The sequence below is a fragment of the Clytia hemisphaerica genome, unplaced genomic scaffold (genome assembly GCF_902728285.1).
Source record: "Clytia hemisphaerica strain Z4C2 unplaced genomic scaffold, Clytia hemisphaerica genome assembly, whole genome shotgun sequence".
Lineage (NCBI taxonomy): Eukaryota > Metazoa > Cnidaria > Hydrozoa > Leptothecata > Clytiidae > Clytia > Clytia hemisphaerica.
Genome location: NW_027104338.1, coordinates 1465589 through 1487685, shown reverse-complemented (window position 1 = coordinate 1487685; position 22097 = coordinate 1465589). Strand labels below are relative to the sequence as shown.

Below are 22097 nucleotides of genomic sequence, written 5' to 3'. Positions count from 1 at the left end.
ATAATGACTATATCCAAAAAAATTATATTCTAATCAACTTTTGCATGTAACCTCAATCGACGCATCGAAATAACATCAAATAATTTTATCAGTTAGTGTCATTCGCTAGGGCCTTCTTCGGTGAATTTGGCCGAACAATCTATGATTCTCTGGTCCAAAGGCATATTTAAAATTTGTAAAGCATTTTATAGCACTTTGTCTCCTAAGTAGCAATTACAAGTCTGAACCCGAAAACTTGGACGAGTTAATTTTGACTTTTGCCGGGCTTGCGAATCCAAAGTCCCTCTCTCAATGAGTTAGGACGTTAAGGAACACTTATTTGTATATCAGATCGCTAAAGTTCTCTGTTCGTCATCTTTGAATCCCAAACGCGAAAATAACCTTTCCCTTTTTCTTTTCTTTTAATTAAGTTCAGTTTAAAGGACATAAAAGTTATTCTTATGTGTGTAATAAAAACAATCTGTTCCGCCGACAAATAGAAAATTAATCTTTGATACTGATTCGCGAAAAAAAATCATTGAGCGCGCGTAAAATATTCAAATAAATAAAAGTATCGATTCCTCGAGTTTTTTCAGATTTGCGGATATTATAAGAGTCTTAGCGAATTGCCGTGAATTTGTTTTCTTTATCAAGTTAGCCTCAATTTATAGTTTCATGCGGTATTTAGATAATCTTGAACAGATTGTGTTTTTCCCGGCGGGAAAATTTCGAGCTTATAAGAATTAGCGTATTATTACAAATCATATCTCTCTTTACCAATTCAAAGGCTCGCGATTTCAGATATTTTTCTGAACAATACTGTATTGATCAAACTTTTGGGAAACTTAAGGGTTCTTGAGTTGTCAACAACTTTTAGTCACCTCACTGCCCTAAACCTCGTAAAATTGGTACCCCGGATCGAGCCAGGGACAATTTTAAAGTTCAATTAAAATTAACTTTTGGATTAGCCTAAACTCCAAATCTAATAGGCTTACTCAGGTCTTGTTATTAAATTTTGTACTTCCGATGTGAGATTTATTTTTGTACAAATTTCATTGAGTAACATGTTGAAATTTGTTGCACGGAAATGCCTGAATTTCGTCAACAAGCTAACCTAAATAAACTAACGATGTTTATTTGTATACCACAATTCATTTGGAAAAGTATTGGATTGGAGTCTACTTTTCAAAAATCTGTATTGTATAACTTTGTAATTCCTTTGTGAAACGTTTTTTAGATAATGATATAAGAACACAATTCTTCGATGGGCAAAATGTTAAGAACGAGTTAAGAACATTTTAAGGTTTTATGGGCTCTAAAACACTAAATCTCTTAAGAAATTGCACAAAAAAACTCACAAAATGGTAAAATTTAGCATTATTTTAACATTTTAAGAACATTTTTAGAAAATATTTAGGCTTAAATCTCAAAAGTTAAGAACGTCCGTAGGCTTATAAACGTGTATATTTTTGTACAAATTCCATTGAGCAACATGCTGAATTTTTTTACACGTAAACGATTGTATTTAATCCGCATGATAAGAAACTGCATGACGGCTGCATGATTTATGGCTAGAGTGATCCAGAGGCTTCCATATATCTTTTAGGCTCCCGACTTTGAGAATAGTTACCAGGTTTGTCAGTATATATGATATTTTGATACAAATTACCCGACTATTGGTATATGCCCTAGCCTCACTTGCCTAAAAAACTTTCTTGTGTTCCTTATTACTATTTTTGTCATATAGTTCCCCATGTAGAGTAAATATAATAATATTGACACGACAATCTCGTCTGATAAGCCCGCTTACCGACCAACTGAATGTATATGAATTAATTTGTTTACCTTGTCCACGTCATAGAAAGTCAATGCAATTCGAATGAGTAAACATTGCGGTTGATTTTTATTGATGATAGATTACTCTATTCCTGAGGCCGATTTGTATATGACCTAATACGCCTTTGGTCAGATTTAGAAGTATGACGTTTGGATTTAGCTACAATACCTACATATACCGATATAGTCTGGAGATTCATACTCTCTATTCAAACATAAGCAAACCACAAGCAAAAATCCCATCAAAAGCTACTCATTGAGAGTATGGTGGTATTTATAACCCAGTTTGACTTTGTTTACATTTGGTTTGAATTTCGTGCCAAAACAGCCGTTGATAAGGTTAGCCAATCAGATTCGCGCACTTCCAATCAAAACAATAATATCACGTGATTTCAACAATTGTTTAACAGCCAATAGAATTCTGCGACCAGATTTGGCATTTACAAAAATAACCGACTACTCTGTTATTTCTATATTATTATTCTTTTTAACTAAATGCTATACTTCGAAACCACACGAACAGAGTTGACGGATCTCCCAGCTAATACCAATACTATCATATAGAAACGTTGATATTATTTCAATCCGCAATCATAGGATGGTTGCTTGCCCAGCTGGCACACAACTTTTTTTCAACGTTTATCTAACGTTCACAACGTCCATATAACGTTAGATGAACGTTGAAACAACGTTGTGTGCCAGCTGGGTGAGGAAAGAAATAGAGCCTCCTTAAAAAAAAACTTTTTTGAAAACCATGCTAGGGAAAGCATAAGTTTATCGACAATTCCTCTTCTCGTGCATGGCATAAACATAGTTTATCCCAGCTGGCACACAACGTTGCTTCAACGTTAATCTAACGTTAAATGGACGTTGTGGACGTTAGATAAACGTTGAAGCAACGTTTTGTGCCAGCTGGGATGGTCGAAAAATGGAAAACGGTGGCAAAATTTGGTGTCCTTGGGAGTGTTTGATGTTTCTGAAAAACATGGTTGCGTCGTTTACGCGCTTCTATTCGTTTTGCCGGTATCATTTGAACTGTTTGAAAATACACGTTTTTTTTTTTATAAGGAACCTTAACTTTGCTCTGAGCCTGGAGTTCCTTATTTTTACAGAGAATTTCAGTCTCAAAGTTCCTTATCGAGTTCCTTACTACATAGGAAATTTTTAACTTTTTGCCCCTTGAAAGATCAAAATTTGGTCAAATTAGTCCCAATAAGGTACATTATTTTCAAATCCACTTATTCTCAGCCTGAGCAGTTCCTTAACAATTCCTTATTTTTTTAACCATTTTCAGCCTCGAGTTCCTTATAAACGTGTTCCTTATAAAAAAAAACGTGTATACCGAAAAGGTAACGTCTTTAAGTTCATTATAAAGTTCTTTCTTAAACCTAATTGAAACTTCAGCGGAAGATTACAAACGTATTAAAAGTTTACTTTAACTTTAAAAGCAAACACTTAATTTCAGAAATACTGTATTTGATGAACTAGGATTGCTAAAATTTAAACAACTGTTTTCAAAAAAGCTCATTGAAAAAAAAATCCAGCTTCTTTTCCTTTCATTTAATGTTTACGAAACACTGTAACTGTATTTGCTTCTCTGTTTTAATTAAATGTTTGTTTAAGAGGCTTCGAGCCTTCCTTCGCGTTTGAGCTCCATTGTTAATTCTATCGACAAAATTTTGATCTTAGGTGCAAACCGCGCGGGGGGGGGGGGGCACTCAAGGCAACAAACGACTTACCTCATGTGTGGTCCTTTTTCCAAGCTTCCCAAAATGCACTGTAAGGGTTGAAATGAGCAAAGATGAGAAAAACCGCACTCTAAGGGTCTAAAATCTGGAAAACCTGGCCATATTTTTCCTAAAAATTGTCAAAACATTTCAAGAAAATGTACCGTAGGGGTCGATTTTCCACCCAAATTTCAAATTTGGCAAAGTTGTCTCTGCCCTGTAAGTGTCCGATCTAACCTAATTTTGGGCCGCACGAACGGTCGTTTTTGAATCAAGTGCCCGCCTCGGGGTGCATACGGACCCTTACAAACCTTGACATTAGGTTTTTTTACAAACCTTCCATGAAACTCGAGGTATCTTTTTCTTTCAAATACTCAAAGATCCCTAGAAATATTTATAACTTTTAATTTTAACGGAAAGTCGCACTTTATTTAAAAAAACTGCCCCAAATTTTTCCCATATCCTTTCTTGTTATACAGGTGATAAAAATCCAAATAATCAAAGTAAAAAATTGTGTTTATTATGATATATCAATTTTAAACAATAATTCATAATCTTCTCAAAAGAATGCCCTTTATTTCATATGCTATGAATTTAGCTGGTCCAAGTTTTTGGAAGGTGTTAAACCTTTTGGTGCTTACTCGCGATTTTAGAATAGAATTGGAAAATCTCTTAGCACCATTTTTAACTTTATTGCAGATCTTTGGTACCACAGAGAGAATTTGCAGAACATTTAATCATAAAGTACATGAAAAGGATTTAGTATTACTGCTGCGTAGAAAAAACTGTAACTAAAGGGTGCCCATCGATGAGTATTTTTTTAAATTTCATTTTCTAACATTTTTTGACGTTATTTTTTAGGAAACGTACGTAGTCTGGCCACACTTCCCAAAATAAAAGAAGATGAAAAAGAGAAAGGAAACAACGAAGAAGAAAATGGTAGTGTGACCGCGGTCATTTCAAAACCAAAAGAAGAGCAATCAGTGAAAACGTTGAAATGGTAAAACACATTGTTTCATACTTTCATTCTTAAAGTGGAGTCTGCTAAATCAAGTCAAGTTGAACATTTACAAGAATTTTTGTCATTGGATTGGTCGTTAACTATTCAAACAAAAACTTTTATTATATTTTTCTAAAGAACGCGTCATCTCTATTGTTTTAAATAACCAATTATGTGAGCATCTTGTAAAAACTTCAATACAACTGGCTAAATCACGTGCCTCGCGTGCCTTTCGTTTTCTGAGCCACTCTACGCATAACCTGGATCAAACCTACTCGGAAACTTTTTAAAATAAGGATTAGAAGAGGCTAGTTGTTACCTTTGTACTAGTATCATGTCAATTTGCTGGCTCGGTTACTTAACACCCTGTTTGAGTACCTGGCTGACAAACAACGTTCTTTCAACGTTTATCTAGCGTTCACAACGTCCATATAACGTCAGATGAATATTGAAACAATGTTGTGTGCCAGCTGAGCACCTGGCGAATCCACTTCTATTTTCTAATGATTATTCTTTCTAGGCTGGAAGAGAACTTTACACGTTGTCCAGGAGTTTGTCTACCTCGTTGCATCATGTACGCTCATTACCTGACGTTTTGCCAAGAATTCAAATTTCGACCCGCTTGTGCCGCTACTTTTGGAAAGGTAAGCCGTGTTTTCAGGTTATGTTCTCATCTAAACGGGGAGGGTGCGTTAGTAGATGCATATGTTTCAATGATTATTTACAAAATTGAAGCTTTCTGATGAATTGTGCAACCTCTTTTGATTAATCTAAATAAGTTTGCGTTTATCGACCCAGTGATATTCATATTGGAAGTTTATCGTGGCTTGGATCACGAGATTTACATTGCCCAATGATGGGAGAAGAATCTCTCGAAACGTAGCCAAACGTAAAGGCCGGTCTCCACTTGCGCGCGCTTCAATCGCACTTTTCGAGAAAAGCTTCCATGCTATTGGTCAAAAGAAAAATGAAGCAACTCCATTGGCGCGATCTGACGTAACGGTTGAAAAAAGTTGAAATGTGTTCAACTTTTTTTTCGTGCGCGCGCTACATTTTTATGACGTAATCTTTTTTCCAAGCAAAAAGGATTGAAGCCAAAAAGTGCGATTGCAGCGCGCGCAAGTGGAGACCGGCCTTAAATCTCGTGATCCAAGCCATCCATAAACTTCCAATATGAACCTTTTTTGAATTGAAAGTTTTTATTTTATTTCATTTTCTTTTTAGATTATTCGACAGAAATTTCCAGAACTTACAACGCGAAGACTGGGAACAAGAGGCAATTCGAAGTAAGATTTCACCATGGTTGTTCCGTCTAGAACTGGAAGTTTAATACAATCTGTTCGAATTACAAAGAACTTAGACGAGAACTGAGATTAAGTTCGAATTATTATGATAAGTTTGAATAATAATGATAAGTTCGAATTAGCGAGAGCCCGCTATTGACTAAATATTTGAACTATAACAGTTCAAAATTACAATGTATAGCAATGTGCCCTCCCGGTTATTACCATAATGGCTTTATGGCAACTCCTGAACTTGGGCACAGGATGTACGGTTAAACATTTTGTGGATTGCATTGTGGAGTCACAAGAGTGCTCAAACTGCGAGCAGCGAGCAATGCATAATGCAAATAGTGAGCGTCTTAAATGAAGACTCTCGTATAGGTCTCTCAGTTCAAAATTAGCGAGATTTGGCCAAAATATCGTTTATATAAGAAGGTTTAGAGTACAAGTTTTAAATTGTCGCAAGTCTATTCTGGACTAATCCTAATGTAAATTGTTAAGAGCACTTACACTATACAATATATTGCCAGGTAATATGTTCACAATTTCACAATGTCAGCTCGATTTGTAATAACTTAACAATATTGATTATTATTTGGCTTGGGGATTGTTACAGAAAGAAAATTGTTCTTCTAAGAAAGAACAGGTTTTCAATTGAAGCTTCCATTTATTAAAATCCTTTGGTACATCATTCTATCTATTTATTTTAGGTATCATTATTACGGTGTGGCCATTAAAGAAACATCAAACTACTATCACACTGTTTATTCAGGCCGTGGTCTCACGCGATTTTCAGGATCGAAACTTTTATCACAGGTAGATTGGAAAAACTTGATCACATTTCAAGGGTGGTTGGAAAAGACCCAGAGAAAGGAAAAGCACCCTGCCCTATCTTCGGCTAGACAGCTAAAAGAAAAAGGAGCCTTCTGACCGCTTTTAAATGCAGTCGCAAACTCGCTTATTTTAAAATTGTCGTCACTCTATTCATTTGAAGACACGAGGGTTGAAGGAAAATCCTCTTTTTTTCCGTATATGCTCTAAACTCGCAACAATATCGTATTTGATCTTTCTCTTAGAATGATGCATCTCGGAAAATCATGTCATCAGCCAAATCAGGAACATTGTTACCAGAATTTCCATCACCGAGTCAATTGATATTGCCCTCACATGTTGAAATATCCAAGGTAGAGATTGAAAGAAATGTACCGGGTGCGCCACAAAAAAGTTTCTCTCTTTAAAACTCATTTTCTCGAAATCTAAAAATTTTATAAGAACCATTCCCATTTAACGTTTTCGAGCACTTTCTGAAAGTAACTTTTGTATTCAATTGAGCATAACCTTTGATCTAATGAAGGATATTTAATAAATGAACCATCAAAATTTAAGTCTATCTTTCTTCTTTCCAATGAAATAGGAATGGTCCTTTTAAAATTTTTAGCTTTCGAGAAAATTAGTTTCGAAGAGAGAAACTTTCTTGTGGTGCACCCGGTTTATTGAGTTTAATACTTCATTCTTACCATAAGCATGACACACAAGGCCTTATTTTTGGTGATGTTTGAATTTTTATAAATGAAAATCATTTCTTCACTTCAGCAACCCTTTGAACTCTTTTCCTGACCAGATTCAAACACGTGTCAAAAATGTCAAAATTTGATATTTATTCTCGCCGACACTAACGCGACTATTCAAAATGACCCTTAATAACAAAAATTGAATCTTATTTGAAAAATAACCTTTTCAACTGTAGCCGCCAATTGCTGCGTGGGCATTTTTAGTCCGTTTTACCACCCTAAAACCGTCCAAGTCTTTTTTTTTCACACCTAAAGACGATAGAAAAAGTGTAAAAAAAGGATTGGATCGAGTTAAGGGTGGTAATTAGATAATAAAGTGGCACGCGTGACCGCGCGACTACGGTCGAAAAGGTGTATTAGTGTTACCCTCCCGTACCTTCAACAAAAGTCAACGATCTACTCTTGATTTTCATCTTTGGATTCATTAATTTACATTTCAGATGGACACCTTCATGATTATGTATCGGACACATTGTCAATGTATTTTGGACACTGCAGTTGCCAAGAATTACAGTGGGGTATGAATGAATGAACATTTGATTTGAGTTTTTTGAAAAATGGTACCTTTAATAGTCCATCCTATTCCATGTGGGATGATTTATAATTTGATGAAATCGAGTGGTGCTACCATAGGGTACCACTTTCAAAAAACTCCGATCAAAGATTTTGATTGGCCGGGATCAAGATAATTTTCGAGGGTATATATTATTTCAAAAACGACCGTACGTGCGGCCCAAAATTGGGCCTTTGAAGAAATTTGAGTAAATTTGGGGGAAAAATCGACCCTTACGGTGCGTTTCTTTGAAAACTTTAGACCATTTTAAGGCAAAATATGGTCATATTTTACAAGCCGTCCCCCCGCCAGGTTTAAAGGTCAGTGGAACAGACTCTCGATTTTCAAATTCAAAATTCACACAAGGATAATCCTCTTCTCTTAATCGAACGGAGATTCCCGAGTTGTGTTCGCGAGTTATACAGATATTCGAGTTAGAGGGTCGAGTTATGGAGAGGCTCTTTATAAAATTCGATATTATATCCTCGAGATATCAGATGTTAAAATTCTTTCTAACCAAACCTTACCTGATCTGGTCGCTCTCTTAACTAAAATTTGAATTTAGGTTGGTCTGAAACGTCCCTTTTCAAAAAGGAATGGTCTTACACGTTTTTTTTTTTTAAGAAACACACTTTTAAGAAACATGAGGCTCAGAATGTCTAAAAACTAAGAAACATCTAAGAAACATGCTGAGGCTGAGAATGAGAAAATAACATTTTTTGATTCGGTTTTTTTAAGAACCTTCCAATCCAGCCTTTCATAATGCTGATTATGTCAAAAAGTTTAGAAACATGTAAGAAACATTTAAGGCTCAAAAGGCCGATTTCTTAAGAAACATTGAGGCTGCTTGGTAAAACTAGTTTCTTAAAAAAAAACCTCTTAAATCTCTTTGTTTATCTTACAGATTCACACATACCTGATTCACTTCTGGCAAGGGATTCCAAAACACATGAAACCTTTGTTCGAAGTGGAGGAAATCATTGGTTTGGTTTGCATATGTGATTCTATCACGTTCATGGTAAGTTACAAATGTTTATTCAACGTTCATTTAACGTTATATTAACGTTGTGAACGTTAGCTGGATGTTGAAACAACTTTGTTCCAGGAAGAAACTGAAACACAACGTTTTTTCAACGTTCATCAAGCGTTATATTGACGGTATGGACGTTAGATGAATTTAACTGGGAGGTGATATTGCAACAAACTTGGGGTCCCAGTTCCCACTGAATTTTTCGAAGCCCTACTCCTTCAGTGTGGCAGTTCGAAGGCCTAAGGCGTCACTGCAACCGTGTAACAAGCCAGAGAAGCCTAAGATCCTGCAGTAACTCGAAACCGCTTTCAATCTATGCCATGTACAAAAGAGATTAATAAGCGAAACTTAGTTGGAATGACTGAAAATTAAGACGCTAAGTATAGGGTATAAAGTCTGTCAAATTTAATAGATTAAATCTAGGCTAAAAATCAAGACTCTAACATGAGTTATTTCCTTTTAGGTATTGAACGATATTTTGGTTCCAGCAAGCCTTGAAGAAATTACGGATGAGTAAGTTGATATCATTTTGAAACAATCGAATTGTGTTTCAGCTCTGACAATTATTGGACCTACCTGGAGGTCCTATAAATTAACCTGTGTTCGTCCGTCCGTCCGTCCGTCCGTCCGTCCGTCCGTCTGTCCGTCCGTCCGTCCGTCTGTTACCAATTTTTCTCAGGATTGAATCATAGGAATCTTTTGATTTTTGGTACAAAGGTGCAAAATGGTAGTGGCCAAAATGTGAAGGAGCCCGATTTTCGAAAAAAAAGATTTATGGGCAAATTTGGGCTAAAAAACGGCTTAAAAACGGGTTTTTTGGACTTTGTGAAATTAATTTTTTCTGATTTTTTGCATGAAAGTAGGCTAACATCATTGGTAAAAGATGGCTCAAGCAGATTTTTGCAAAAAAAAATTTGTTGGCTCAAAAAACGCATGTTTATCTATAAGAATCACTATTAATAAGCATATATCAATGTTCTTAGTCAAATTACTCAATTTTTTTATGAGATAGATGTTCTTTTTGCTCACGAGGGCTTACTTTTGAAGAATATGTGTGTATAGACAGGAAATTTTGGTTGTTTGGCGTGTTTTTATAAAAAAACTGACCAAATTCGATATTTTTCTATAAGCACATTAGCAATTACTTAGGTATTAGCTTTTCTCGAGATTGGCTCTTTCATTCTTTATGATTTTTTGCACAAAGATGCACATAACTATAAACCCTTGAATGTGACGGAGCTCGATTTTTGGAGAAAAAAAATTTTGGGTAAATTTCAGCTAAAAAACGGCTAAAAAAAGGGTTTTTTGGACTATGTGAAATATTAGATCATTGTATTTTTCAGATTTTTTGCATGAAAGTAGGTAAAAGATGGCTCAGGCAGATTTTTGTAAAAAAAAGAATTTTTTAACTCAAAAAACACATTTTTATCTATAAGAATCACTATTAAAAAGCATACATCAATGATCTTAGTCAAGTTACTCAATTCTTTGATGAGATAGATGTTTTTTTTCCTCGCGAAGTCTTGAATATGAAAGAATATTTTGGTTTCTAAACGTTTTTTTTATAAGAAACAAACGACTAATTTTGATAGATCGTCACTATTTGTGTTCTGAATGATTGTTTACAGTCATGCTGACGTAGATATCAATTATATGTGTTAAATACATAACCAGGTAGGTCCATAAAAGTATCACTTGTTTATAACAGGGTTTTGTAGTCTCTACAGATATATTTTTTTAAGATATAGAGAGGAGGCGCGCCTTTATGCTGACAAAGCAGAATAAGTAAAGGAATTTTTCATAATTGGTGACGGGAAAAAAGTTGTCTGTCTTTCTTTTAAAGATTTTTTTTTAAAGTCACATGGGTCTATAAAAATTTAATAGGAGATGGTGAATTGTGGACTTGAAATAGTCGTTGTATTCTTCAAAGAATAGGGCTTTCGATTTACACAAATCGTTTCCAACTTGACAATATCCACGCAAATCTCTGGGGGTCATTATAATAGCCGACGGCTGCGCGGATCCCTGTATTTCTTTTCTATCATTTTTCAGATCATTGAAAGAAATTCGTTCATTCGTTGGCTCTTTAGAGAAGTTTTTATCCGATGGATTGAAAGGATGCCATGAAGATTTATTAAAGAAAAAACTTAATGGTATCTTTTTTTTTGTGCATTTTTTCTGCGGTTTGTAAATTGAGCTTTTTTTACCTTTTTTTTTCCTGAAAAACTTTAGATATTTTGGGAGATTTCCGAATTAAAAAGTTTTGATGGTTTGTGAGATTGGTTGATTCTTTGAGTAAAATACAGTAAGATCTTTTTGCCTAACTATTTTCCAAGTCGAGCCACAATCATGGTCGAAATAGAATGAGAATTCTGGTTATTTTAACGTTTTTCAAGATTTAAAGTTCTGGCGAGAAAGTCGATTTTGGGCTATCTCTTTAACGTAATCGAATATTTCAATTTGGGAGGGGTTGGCAGACTTCCAGGCTATATTCTGAGCCTTATTGGACTATTTTTGAACTTTTGGATCCTCAGATCCTAAGGTCCTAAGTTTTAAGTCTAGTGTTAAAACTCAGAGTTAAAACTCAACCCTTCAAACCTACTTTAGAGCACTTACAAATCGATTGTGGTTTCAAAACACCCCGGTGGATTTCCCTTTTTTCTCAAGTATTACGACCATGATTGCAGTTACTTTTCAGCAACAGAGGAATAGTTTATTTCTTGACTTTGAAAAATAAGTTTGTCTTATTGCTCCGGCCTAGGAGCCTTAAATTCTCTCTCGTCCGACGACGACGACGCTCAAGACATTTTTTGTTTGTTTATCTAATCCGATGATCTATTCCGATTTAATAAAAACGGATTACCTGATTCAAATAACACTGTGATTTGATTGGCCGAAAGTATTTAAGAAAAAGATGGCTGCCGAAAGTGGACTAGTTGACTGGGTGTGTAGCAAATACTGGCAAATCTCAGTGAAAATTTGATCATTTTCATCATTATTCATGATGTTTTGGACATGATTTATGAGAAGTTTGATGCATAGACATAAAAAGGACAGTACCGTCACCCGGCGTCGCACCCGCCGAGTAGAGTTGTTGTTGAACACATCAAAAGCCCTTTGGATGGTGGGGGTGGCGAGGAGCTAATAAGCTTGAATTCTAACCTGAAGAACGAAATATTTCCACTTATCACTGATGGAAGCTCGGGAAATCGTATATTCAATATTTTGTGACGTCATTTGGGCCCTAAATGACGTCATCGAAAGGGTAATAAATTGTTCACTTCACTGAAATGAATTGATCATTTACCCAAAAGATTCTCTCGACGATTTCTGATGCAATGAGGGGTCATCCATTGCTTAAATCCTTCTCAAACTCCAGATATTGTATTTTTCGGGTTTTGATGACGTCATCGGACCCAAATTGCCCCAATTTGAATATATTCTTTTTCGAAAGTCTGATTAAACCCACTATTAACCCTCCCAACTTATTCGCAATTAATTTTCCGATCCAATGAGGGGTCAACCATCTCCTAACTCCTTTCCAATCTCGAGATATCGTATTTTTCCTGTTTTGATGACGTAATCAACTGAAAACGCCTGAAAATTCGGCCAAATTTAAAAGTCACTCTCAAGCCTCATAATCTCTCCCATCTTATTCTCCATAAAATTCTCGATCGAATGAGGGGTCAACCATCTCCTAACTCCTTTCCAATCTCGAGATATCGCCTTGTTGAGTTTCATAGCTATCTTCCGTAAAAGCCCGGGCTATAAAATATACGGTCTATCACGTTGCTATGTGAACGGATTTAAAGAAAAATGGCGGATTCCCAATGTAAACAAAAACACAAGGAGCCAAAATGTGTCACAGATTAGAAAAAGTTTTTTTTCCTATTTTCCTTCCCGATTAACCATTTTACTTTTTATATAGACATATAATGATTAACAACTGAATACTTTAAAAGCAAGAAGCTAAGCTCGAAGGACAAAACCATTTACTACACAGACAACATGAATTTATTGAGGACAAAAAACTGGTACCGTATAAAATGAAAATATCAGGCGCTCAATACTATAAAGGAACCCAAAGAAATGGAAGATAGGATAATGTCAATATTTTTATAATGAGGTTTAGTGTTAATTGAAGAGGTGCTAGTGATAAATTTAATGTATATAAATCTGAATGAAATTAGAACGATTCATTTTATCATATGATGGTGTCAATAACACTATAACCTTTTCCTATTTACAACATAATAAAAATTATGGAAAATAAAGTGTTCTTATAAAATAAAGAGTCGGTCGGTCTAAAAAGTGAGTCGGTCGCTCGGTCTAAAAAGTGAGTCGGTTGGTCGGTCTAAAAGTGAGTCGGTCGGTCGGTCTAAAAAGTGAGTCGGTCGGTCGGTCTAAAAAGTGAGTGGGTCGGTCGGTCTAAAACATGAGTCGGTCGGTCGGTCTAAAAAAGTGAGTCGGTCGCTCGGTCTAAAAATTGAGTCGGTCAGTCGGTCTAAAAAGTGAGTCGGTCCATCGGTCTAAAAAGTGAGTCGGTCGATCAGTCTAAAAAGTGAGTCGGTCGCTCGGTCTAAAAAGTGAGTCGGTCGCTCGGTCTAAAAAGTGAGGCGGTCGGTCGGTCTACAAAAGTGAGTCGGTCGGTCGGTCTAAAAAGTGAGTCGGTCGGTCGGTCTAAAAAAGTGAGTCGGTTGGTCGGTCTAAAAAGTGAGTCGGTCTGTCGGTCTAAAAAGTGAGTCGGTCGGTCGGTCTAAAACGTGAGTCGGTCGCTCGGTCTAAAAAGTGAGTCGGTCGCTCGGTCTAAAAAGTGAGTCGGTCGCTCGGTCTAAAAAGTGAGGCAGTCGCTCGGTCTACAAAGTGAGGCGGTTGGTTGGTCTACAAAGTGAGGCGGATGGTCGGTCTACAAAGTGAGTCGGCCGGTCGGTCTACAAAGTGAGTCGGCCGGTCGGTCGTGGAAACAAACATATTTGTGATTGCCGCCTACAAAGACTACCAAATTACTTGGATGTATTACCATACAGCAAAAATATGCCACTCTCAATTTTCAAGAGGGCTAAAGTAAATGTTTCCATTGGTCGGTCTTTGGTCTTTGTTTATTTTGTTAAAATGGTTGGTTGCGATAAGCCCCATAATAATTTCTGAAGAACAACTGTACAAATCCATAACAAAATGTTCTCTATTTATAAGAAACAGGATACCATAACCATTAAACCATTCCCTATCCATGTACAAACGATGGCACCAGTGACCAGAGCAGAGAGACCAGATCAATCAATCAATATTAAGAAACTAAAGAAAGAAAAAGCAAAATAGCTGTTGAGCTTTTTGCTATTCAATGTTTTATTTGCTTTTACGAAAACTACCAGTAAAGTAGAATTTCGAAAACGGAGATACGCTTCGGAACCGGGCGACGTTTCCCGATCGGCAAGGAACCGTAGGGATGTTTTCCGGTGCCGTGTCTCAAAAGAAACGTACGCCGCCTCGAAAAAAGAACACTCTACTGTTTTCCCGCTCGGAGCTCGATTTAAAAAGAGACTTGGAAAAAAATCCATAATGGCCCCCCACAGCTCAATACGTTTATGTCTACTGGCTCTCTAACAATGTGGAAAGACTTTGGAGAAATTTTGGCCATGAATCGTCAGCTGATCGAGTGCTTAAAAAATCTTGCATATGGCTAACCATAAAAAAATTCTGTTGGTAACTTGACAATGAAACTTTCAAACACACATCCATTGGAATTTAAAAGAGAATACTAAAATTACTACATTACAGTGAAAATTTGAAAACGATCTGAGTAGTTTTTGTGGTGTTATGTTTATGGCTGAAAATGATCCTGTTTTGTATTCATCATTATTATTGTTGACTGGCGACCACCGTTCCTTTTGATTCTTCAAACCCGACACATATTTTTTACAAACATATCACTATGAGAATTCATAAAAGGATACTAAAACACAATTCCTGTGTAAATTTGAACAAGAATGGAGAAATTTTCACAGTTTTATGGCTGAAAATGATCGTTTTTGGACTTTTTGTCGTAATTTCATCGCGGCTGGCGACCGTTCCTTTTGATTTTTCAAACCCGACACAGATTTTTTACAAACATATCGGTATGAGAATTCAGTAAAGGATACTAAAACACAATTCCTTTGAAAATTAGAACAAGATTGGAGAAATTTTCGCAGTGTTATGGCCGAAAATGATCGTTTTTGGACTTTGTTGTAATTTCATCGCGGCTTGCGACCGTTCCTTTTGATTTTTCAAACCCGACACAGATTTTTTACAAACATATCACTATGAGAATTAGATAACGGATACTAAAACACAATTCCTGTGTAAATTTGAACAAGATTGGAGAAGTTTTCACAGTATTATGGCTGAAAATGATCGTTTTTGGACTTTGTGTCGTAATTTCATCGCGGCTGGTGACCGTTCCTTGCCTTTTGATTTTTCAAACCCGGCACAGACTTTTCACAAACATATCACTATGAGAATAGACCTTTTTTCAAAGAGGCGACCCTGTTGAATAATTATGTAGTCCAGCAGAAAAACAATGATAAAACCATGCATAATTATTACAATATGCATGATACAGTAATTATGCATGGCTCTATCATTGTTTTTATGGCTGGACTACATAATTATTCAACAGGACATCCTCTTTGAAAAAAGGTCTATTCGATAAAGGATACTAAAACACAATTCCCGTGTAAATTTGAACAAGATTGGAGAAATTTTCACAGTATTATGGCTTAAAATGATCGTTTTTGGACTTTGTCGTAATTTCATCACTGCTGGCGACCGTTCCTTTTGATTTTTCAAACCCGACACAGATTTTTTACAAACATATCACTATGAGAATTCAGTAAAGGATACAAAAAAACAATTCCTGTGTAAATTTGAACAAGATCGGAGAAATTTTCACAGTATGGCTGAAAATGATCGTTTTTGGACTTGGTCTTAATTTCATCGCGGCTGGCGACCGTTCCTTTGATTTTTCAAACCCGACACAGATTTTTTACAAACATATCACTATGAGAATTCAGTAAAGGATACTAAAACAAACACAATTCCTGTGTAAATTTGAACAAGATCGGAGAAATCTTCACAGTATTATGGCTTAAAATGATCGTTTTTGGACTTTGTCGTAATTTCATTGGCTGGGGCGACCGTTCCTTTTGAAGATTTTTTAAACCCGAAACAGGTTTTTTCCAAATATACCACTATTTATTACATACACACTATTGTACCATTTTACTTGGTTTATCCTACTCTCCCCCAAGTATTATCCCAACAGAAAAAATAATGCTTAGCTAAAAGCCTGTGGCCTCTAATTTAGGCTATTTTTCTCCGCGAAATTTTATCTGGACAATCAAATCAAGAACTTGGAAATATTGACTTCTAAATGTTTATCTCATTTAGCTCCAATTTTGAACTTTTTAGTCGAGGATGAGTGGGCGGGGGGTGGTGTTGGTTCTTTAGGCAAGAAAGTGCATGTGGAATCACTTAGAAGAGCTAAACTTCCAGCTGGTTTATTTATTCGTTAAGATTATTTCTCATACTCGCTCTGCAATAGAATTATTACTTTGCTTTCTGATCTGTTCTGATTAGCAGTTTGTGGGCAAGCTCATCTTTCACATCTTTTAATCTCTTAAGCCGGAGCTTCCAGCGCAGCTGGTTTATTAGGTATATCTCTGATTCCCAATCTCATTTTGGGACAGTGAGCCACAAACATAAGAATGGAAAAATCATGTATAGCCTGGAAATAAAAGAATACAAAATCAGTTAATATATTTTAATTTTCCATCAGTGACAAGACGTTTCATACAAGGCGTTCAACGACAAATTTCATTTCTACATTTGGCCAAATCATTTCGTGAAGTTTTAGCCGATAAAACGATCGCATCGAATCTTTTGAACGAACTCGACACAATCGATATTAAATCGATTGGTGCACAAGCATGTTATACGACGGTCGATTGTACACAGGATCAATTTGATTTGCACGAAGAATGTAAGTAAATACACTAAGATATTCCAGGAAAAAAATTATCATTCAATGTCGAGGTCAAAATTCTCTAGATCTTTGGGAAATTTGAAGGTATGCCCTTTGGATTTACTGGTAAATTTTAGAGAACTCTCGTGGGTTTTTCATGAAATTTAATTGACCTTCCTTCCCTAGATTTTCAAAGTTTTAGCGCAAAAAAATAGCGCAAAAATTTGAACTAAATTATTGGTCCCCTCAACTGGAAAGTAGTAGAAAATACTCTCTGTAATTCGAATCTTTCTCTAATTCGAAGAAAAATTCCTGGTCAGTGGAAGATCGAATTAGAGAGACTCCACTGTACTATTCAATTGAAACTTTTTTGTTATTTTTCAGACCTAACAGAATTGAAAGAGCTGTTACGAAAGGAATCACCTGTTGAAAAGTATGTGGAATGGCTTGAAAATATCTTCAAAGCTCAAGTGTTGAGGGTGAGTATTGTCTTCACGGATGTAACTAAAACCTAACAAATATAACACCCTCTGAGATTCAGATGCCAGACTTGCCAGTCTCTTTAACTCGGAAAAATTTTCTTGTCCCTTCAGTTAAAAATTGCTAGTAAGGCGAAACTAAAAAAATGTAGTGTTTCTTGAAACCGGTCGGGTGAAAAAAATTTTCTGGCCTGGTCGCAGACTATGGGTTCATCTATATGGTTCATCATAAAGAAAATCAAGTTGACCGTTCAAGCTATCAAACGTCGTTTGGCTAGATATTCCTGCTTGTAAATCAAGTTTTGTTCGTTAGTAGTCGATACATTAGCATTCAGGGCTTATTTCATACTGTTTGTACATGCAAGTTATCATGCAAAGTTCTATTTCAATGATTTTAAGTTATCAAAAATAGGAAAAAGTTAGCAAAAAACAAATTTTTTCCTGTCGGCCGCATGAGAGCTTTTTTCCTTCACCCGCATTCCGGAAACACTACATTTCTTTATTTTCGCCTAAACCTTATTCCATATCTCGAACAGATTAGTGTGACCCGTAGGTGCTCGAGTTATGGAGACTACTGTATTAAAGTCACGCGAGAATAAAATTGTAAAATTCGATAAAATTGACCCTTGTTTTATCTTCATATCTCCTTGTATTGATTTCGAATGTTTGTTTTGACGTTTTTTAAACCTACTTACCTCCGAAGTTCATAGATCGACCTTGTTGCTTATTCTTAAGTTGTTTACATTTTCTTCTTTATACAACAGCACAACGACCTCTCTGATTTCGTTTCATTTCAATTGCGTGCACAAGAATTTTTGTTGTCATGGTCTTTCTTTGGTACACGCATCATGCACATGTTGACACTTAACAACTCAAGAACTTATGGTATGACTTAGTAACTCTTATCCCGGGGGGGGGGGCAGCTGGGCAAAAGGACCGACGGGTATGTGCGGGTCCTAAGGGTACCTTTTCCAATATGTTTAAAATGCACTGTAAGGGTCGGAAAAACTAGAGATGCACTGTAAGGGTAGAAATTTCAGAAAATTCTTGAAAAATCTAGATATTTTGACCAAAAATGCTAGAATTTTGACCATTTTTTGCACGAAAGGGATCGAAAATTTGGGGGAAAATGCACTCTAAGGGTATGATTTTCACTGATTTTTGCTGCACTGTAAGGGTGCAATTTTAAAAGCCAATTTTTGGCCCGCACATACCGTCAGTCCGCAAACCCAGTGCCCCCCCCCGGGCTCTTATGCAGCAAAGGGGGGGGACTGGGTTTGAATTTACCTGGATTAAATTGACGTCTTTTAATACTGGTAAAGACAAATACTATCCACTTCCGAAGATTTTACCCAGCTGACACACAACGTTTTTATAACGTTTATCTAATGTTCATATAACGTTAGATGAGCTTTGAAACGACGTTGTGAAAGTATATTGGTAAATGAACTAACGTAACGCGTGCTATTTTGTTTTGATGACTCGTTTTATAGTAAGGTGACTAACCGTAAGGATTCATAGCATCTTTCGTGGAATGCAACTGCGTGGCGTGTGATTGGTTCGATGTTATAGTTTGGCCCCTTACTACTAAAAAGTGCAATGTTTTTGCAAGCTCAGCATCTTTTGCATATCGATTCAGATCTCAATTTTATTATAATTAACCTGGCTGTAAGTTACATCTTTTGATTTATCCACAGGGCCATTTCACTTGATACGTATGATGCTTGATGAATATTTGCTGTTGATCACCGAAACTAAATTCACCAAACAAGATCGTAAAGAGCTGCAAAAATTATCTGAAAAACTCATCAAAGGTAAGGCCAAACCCTTCTTCTTTGGCAAAAAAAGTAAAAATTGTTCGGCTGTGATTGGGTAGATTATTTGAAATAGTCATGCTCCCTGGGAAGTAGGCATTAATGTTTGGTTTGCTAGTTCTTGAGATGTTCATTTCTTTGGTTTTGCACGTTTTTTTATAAGAACAAACTAAGGCTTCGATGGCCAAAATGTTAAGAACAAAGTTAAGAACATTTGAGAGTCCCCAAGACTCTAAAATACCCAATTTCTTGGGAAATTTCACAAAAATGGTGAAAATAAGAACATGTTAAGAACATTATTAGGCTTAAAACTCAAAAAGTTAAGAACATCCGAATGCCTCAAAAATTTTGGATGTTCTTATAAAAAACGTGTATGTATAAAAGTTTTTTAGCCAATTTCTCAAAAAAGGCGTTTCCTATTTCTACTACATTAACCACTAATTTATACCTTTTTAAATCAAGTGGTCAGGAGTTATAGCCTTAAGTTTGGGGCTCGTTATAATGGCTCATATACACGTCGCTCAGGTCACATCCTTCAAATCTCAAAGGAAGTTTCACATTGTTAATTGGCACTTTATTAAATCACTAATAGAAGAGAAAACATTTCAATTAATACATTTTTGCCCAATTAATGAAAATGAGAAATTTCTATAACATAATTATCTAAAAAAGTTATTCCGTTTGATTAATGACCAGCTGGTTTACCTGAAAGAAAGATTGACACTTTTTGACACATATTGTTATAATGTTTCCTGCTTTCTAGCATACATAATGTTGCAAACGCAGATATCATTTACACAGATCCGATCCAGTCAAGTAGTTAGAGATCTGTGTTTGCAAAATTATAAATCCGTAAATAAGGATTTAAATCTTCACATACACGTTTTTTTTTATAAGAACAAACTATATAAGAACATAAGGCTTCGAGGCTCAAAAATTTAAGAACATTCTAAGAACATTCAAAGGCTTTGGAGACTTAAAAACATGCAATTTCTTAAGAAATTACATCAAAATGCTCAAAAAATGCTGAAAATAAGAACATTTTAAGAACATTTTTAGGCTTCAAATCCAAAAAACTAAGAACATCCGAAGGCTTCGAAAATTTTTGACGTTCTTATGAAAAAAAACGTGTATATTTTTGAAGACAAAAGAAATGATCAGGTTGAAAGACTTTTTTGGAGAGTAAAAAATACTCATTTTTATCCTAAGTAAAAAGACTTTTTGGTTTTTGGTTGGTATTGATTGCTTTGTTAGTAGTTTCAAGGACAATCGTGAGCGGTTTTCTGTCTTAAACAAAGCAGGTTAGCTCCTTCCTTCAGTATTGTGGGAAACTGAATTATGACCTCAATCAATACAACCGGCAGCCGAGAGAATCCTTCATAAATATAGGAAATCTAGCTGGGCATTACTGAAAGAGTTACTCTTGTCTAACCATTCTGTTAGCTCATTTGGTAATAAGAAGTTGTCCTGACCGTTACTTAAGATTATTAGCTGGCTGAATTCTGAACTCTTTTGAAATTCCTTGATAAAGAACCGTTTATTGACGTTTATTACCAAATTCTGCGTGATAAAAAACGTATCGAAACTCCTTTGAAGAGGGAAGCGTTCAGACAAGTCAGAGCCAGGGACATTACGAAAGATATTTCCACAGAATATACGTAATCGCTTCCTCATATCTGTGTTTGTTTGTAAAGCCTGGTTTACATCAAAAAGTAGAATATGTAATTGTACTTCGGATTTCAATTAGACTAGAGTCTTCTTCTGGCCGAACTTTTTTTTTTTTTTAACGCAAGGTCCAGTGAAGTACATCAAGAGCCCTTAACGAGATTGAGCTTTTCCAGAAAAAAACCGTTTACCCTCTGTTTGTGGATAGAAATATTGTTGCCCCCTGGAATTCCAGACAATTTTAGGTTTAAAACCCTCTGGAATTTTGAAATTTTACAGGATTTGAAAACCCCATGGAATTCTAGTTATCTTTGACAGATTTTTGTACATGGAATTCCACCACATATCAAACCTTACCCTCTTGGAACGAAAATGAACCTCCTCGGTAAAGCCCATTGCCATTTTGAAGAAAAAAAAATTCATAAACTACTTGAAGATGAAAAATATAACAAAGAATGGGAAACAAATAATATATATATTTGAAATCCTTTATTTTCAGATAAAAACTTGCTCCATCCTATTTTTACCTTCCCGACTTAAAATTAAACCAGAACTTTGCCCTGCTTTGCCAACGTTGGAATTTCCTCTTCTATTTACCTTAATTACCGCCACACCACGCCACCATAAAAAGATATCAGGGTCCCACACAGTAGTTAAACCAACATTTTCTGGAAAAACATTATATATTTAGCTTCAGATTAGATTCCACTTTACACATTTATCTCTCTAGTTCTTCATTACAATAATTGACCGCAATTGTCAGACATAGTGTAAACCGGACTTTATCATGATTCGTTAATTGCAATAACAGTAACAAGTGGTTTTTTTTTGTAAAGAAAAGCATTAATTATCAAGATCTTGGATACAGTAGCTTAAGATTTTTCTATACTAATCATTGTTTCTGATGCTAGTTTTATTTTGACTTGTTTAATGGGTTAACTAAAGCTCTATCAATCTTGTATCCAGAGCATATTGCACCACTTTTTTATTTTGCTGACGGGCGTCCGTACAATCGTGAGCGCTATCAGCCAGGGCTAAGGGACTGGGTTCGAATTTGGAGTCATATATTGGCTGATTTTAGTGCTAGAGAAGAAAGTCGGACTTTTGAGAGGAAAATATAGTGGTTGTTTTGATTGATTGATTGATTGATTGATTGAT

At 35.8% G+C, this 22097-nt stretch overlaps 1 protein-coding gene across 2 annotated transcripts in view; it reads left to right on the top strand.

Annotated features, from left to right (window-relative positions):
• LOC136817821 (DNA-binding protein RFX6-like) overlaps positions 1 to 22097 on the top strand; it is a 28721-nt gene that overhangs the window by 2261 nt on the left and 4363 nt on the right. For both annotated transcript variants that reach the window (XR_010848159.1, XM_067074141.1), the window contains exons 2-14: positions 4404 to 4542; positions 5063 to 5186; positions 5767 to 5828; positions 6536 to 6641; positions 6902 to 7009; positions 7837 to 7914; positions 8854 to 8967; positions 9443 to 9492; positions 11032 to 11132; positions 16796 to 16999; positions 17366 to 17460; positions 18225 to 18345; positions 19158 to 19274. Coding sequence is in view for 1 of the 2 variants with exons in the window: in XM_067074141.1 (XP_066930242.1) it covers positions 4404 to 4542; positions 5063 to 5186; positions 5767 to 5828; positions 6536 to 6641; positions 6902 to 7009; positions 7837 to 7914; positions 8854 to 8967; positions 9443 to 9492; positions 11032 to 11132; positions 16796 to 16999; positions 17366 to 17460; positions 18225 to 18345; positions 19158 to 19274 (1419 nt within the window). In the remaining variant the exon portion in view is untranslated. The remainder of the gene's footprint in view (positions 1 to 4403; positions 4543 to 5062; positions 5187 to 5766; positions 5829 to 6535; positions 6642 to 6901; positions 7010 to 7836; positions 7915 to 8853; positions 8968 to 9442; positions 9493 to 11031; positions 11133 to 16795; positions 17000 to 17365; positions 17461 to 18224; positions 18346 to 19157; positions 19275 to 22097) is intronic.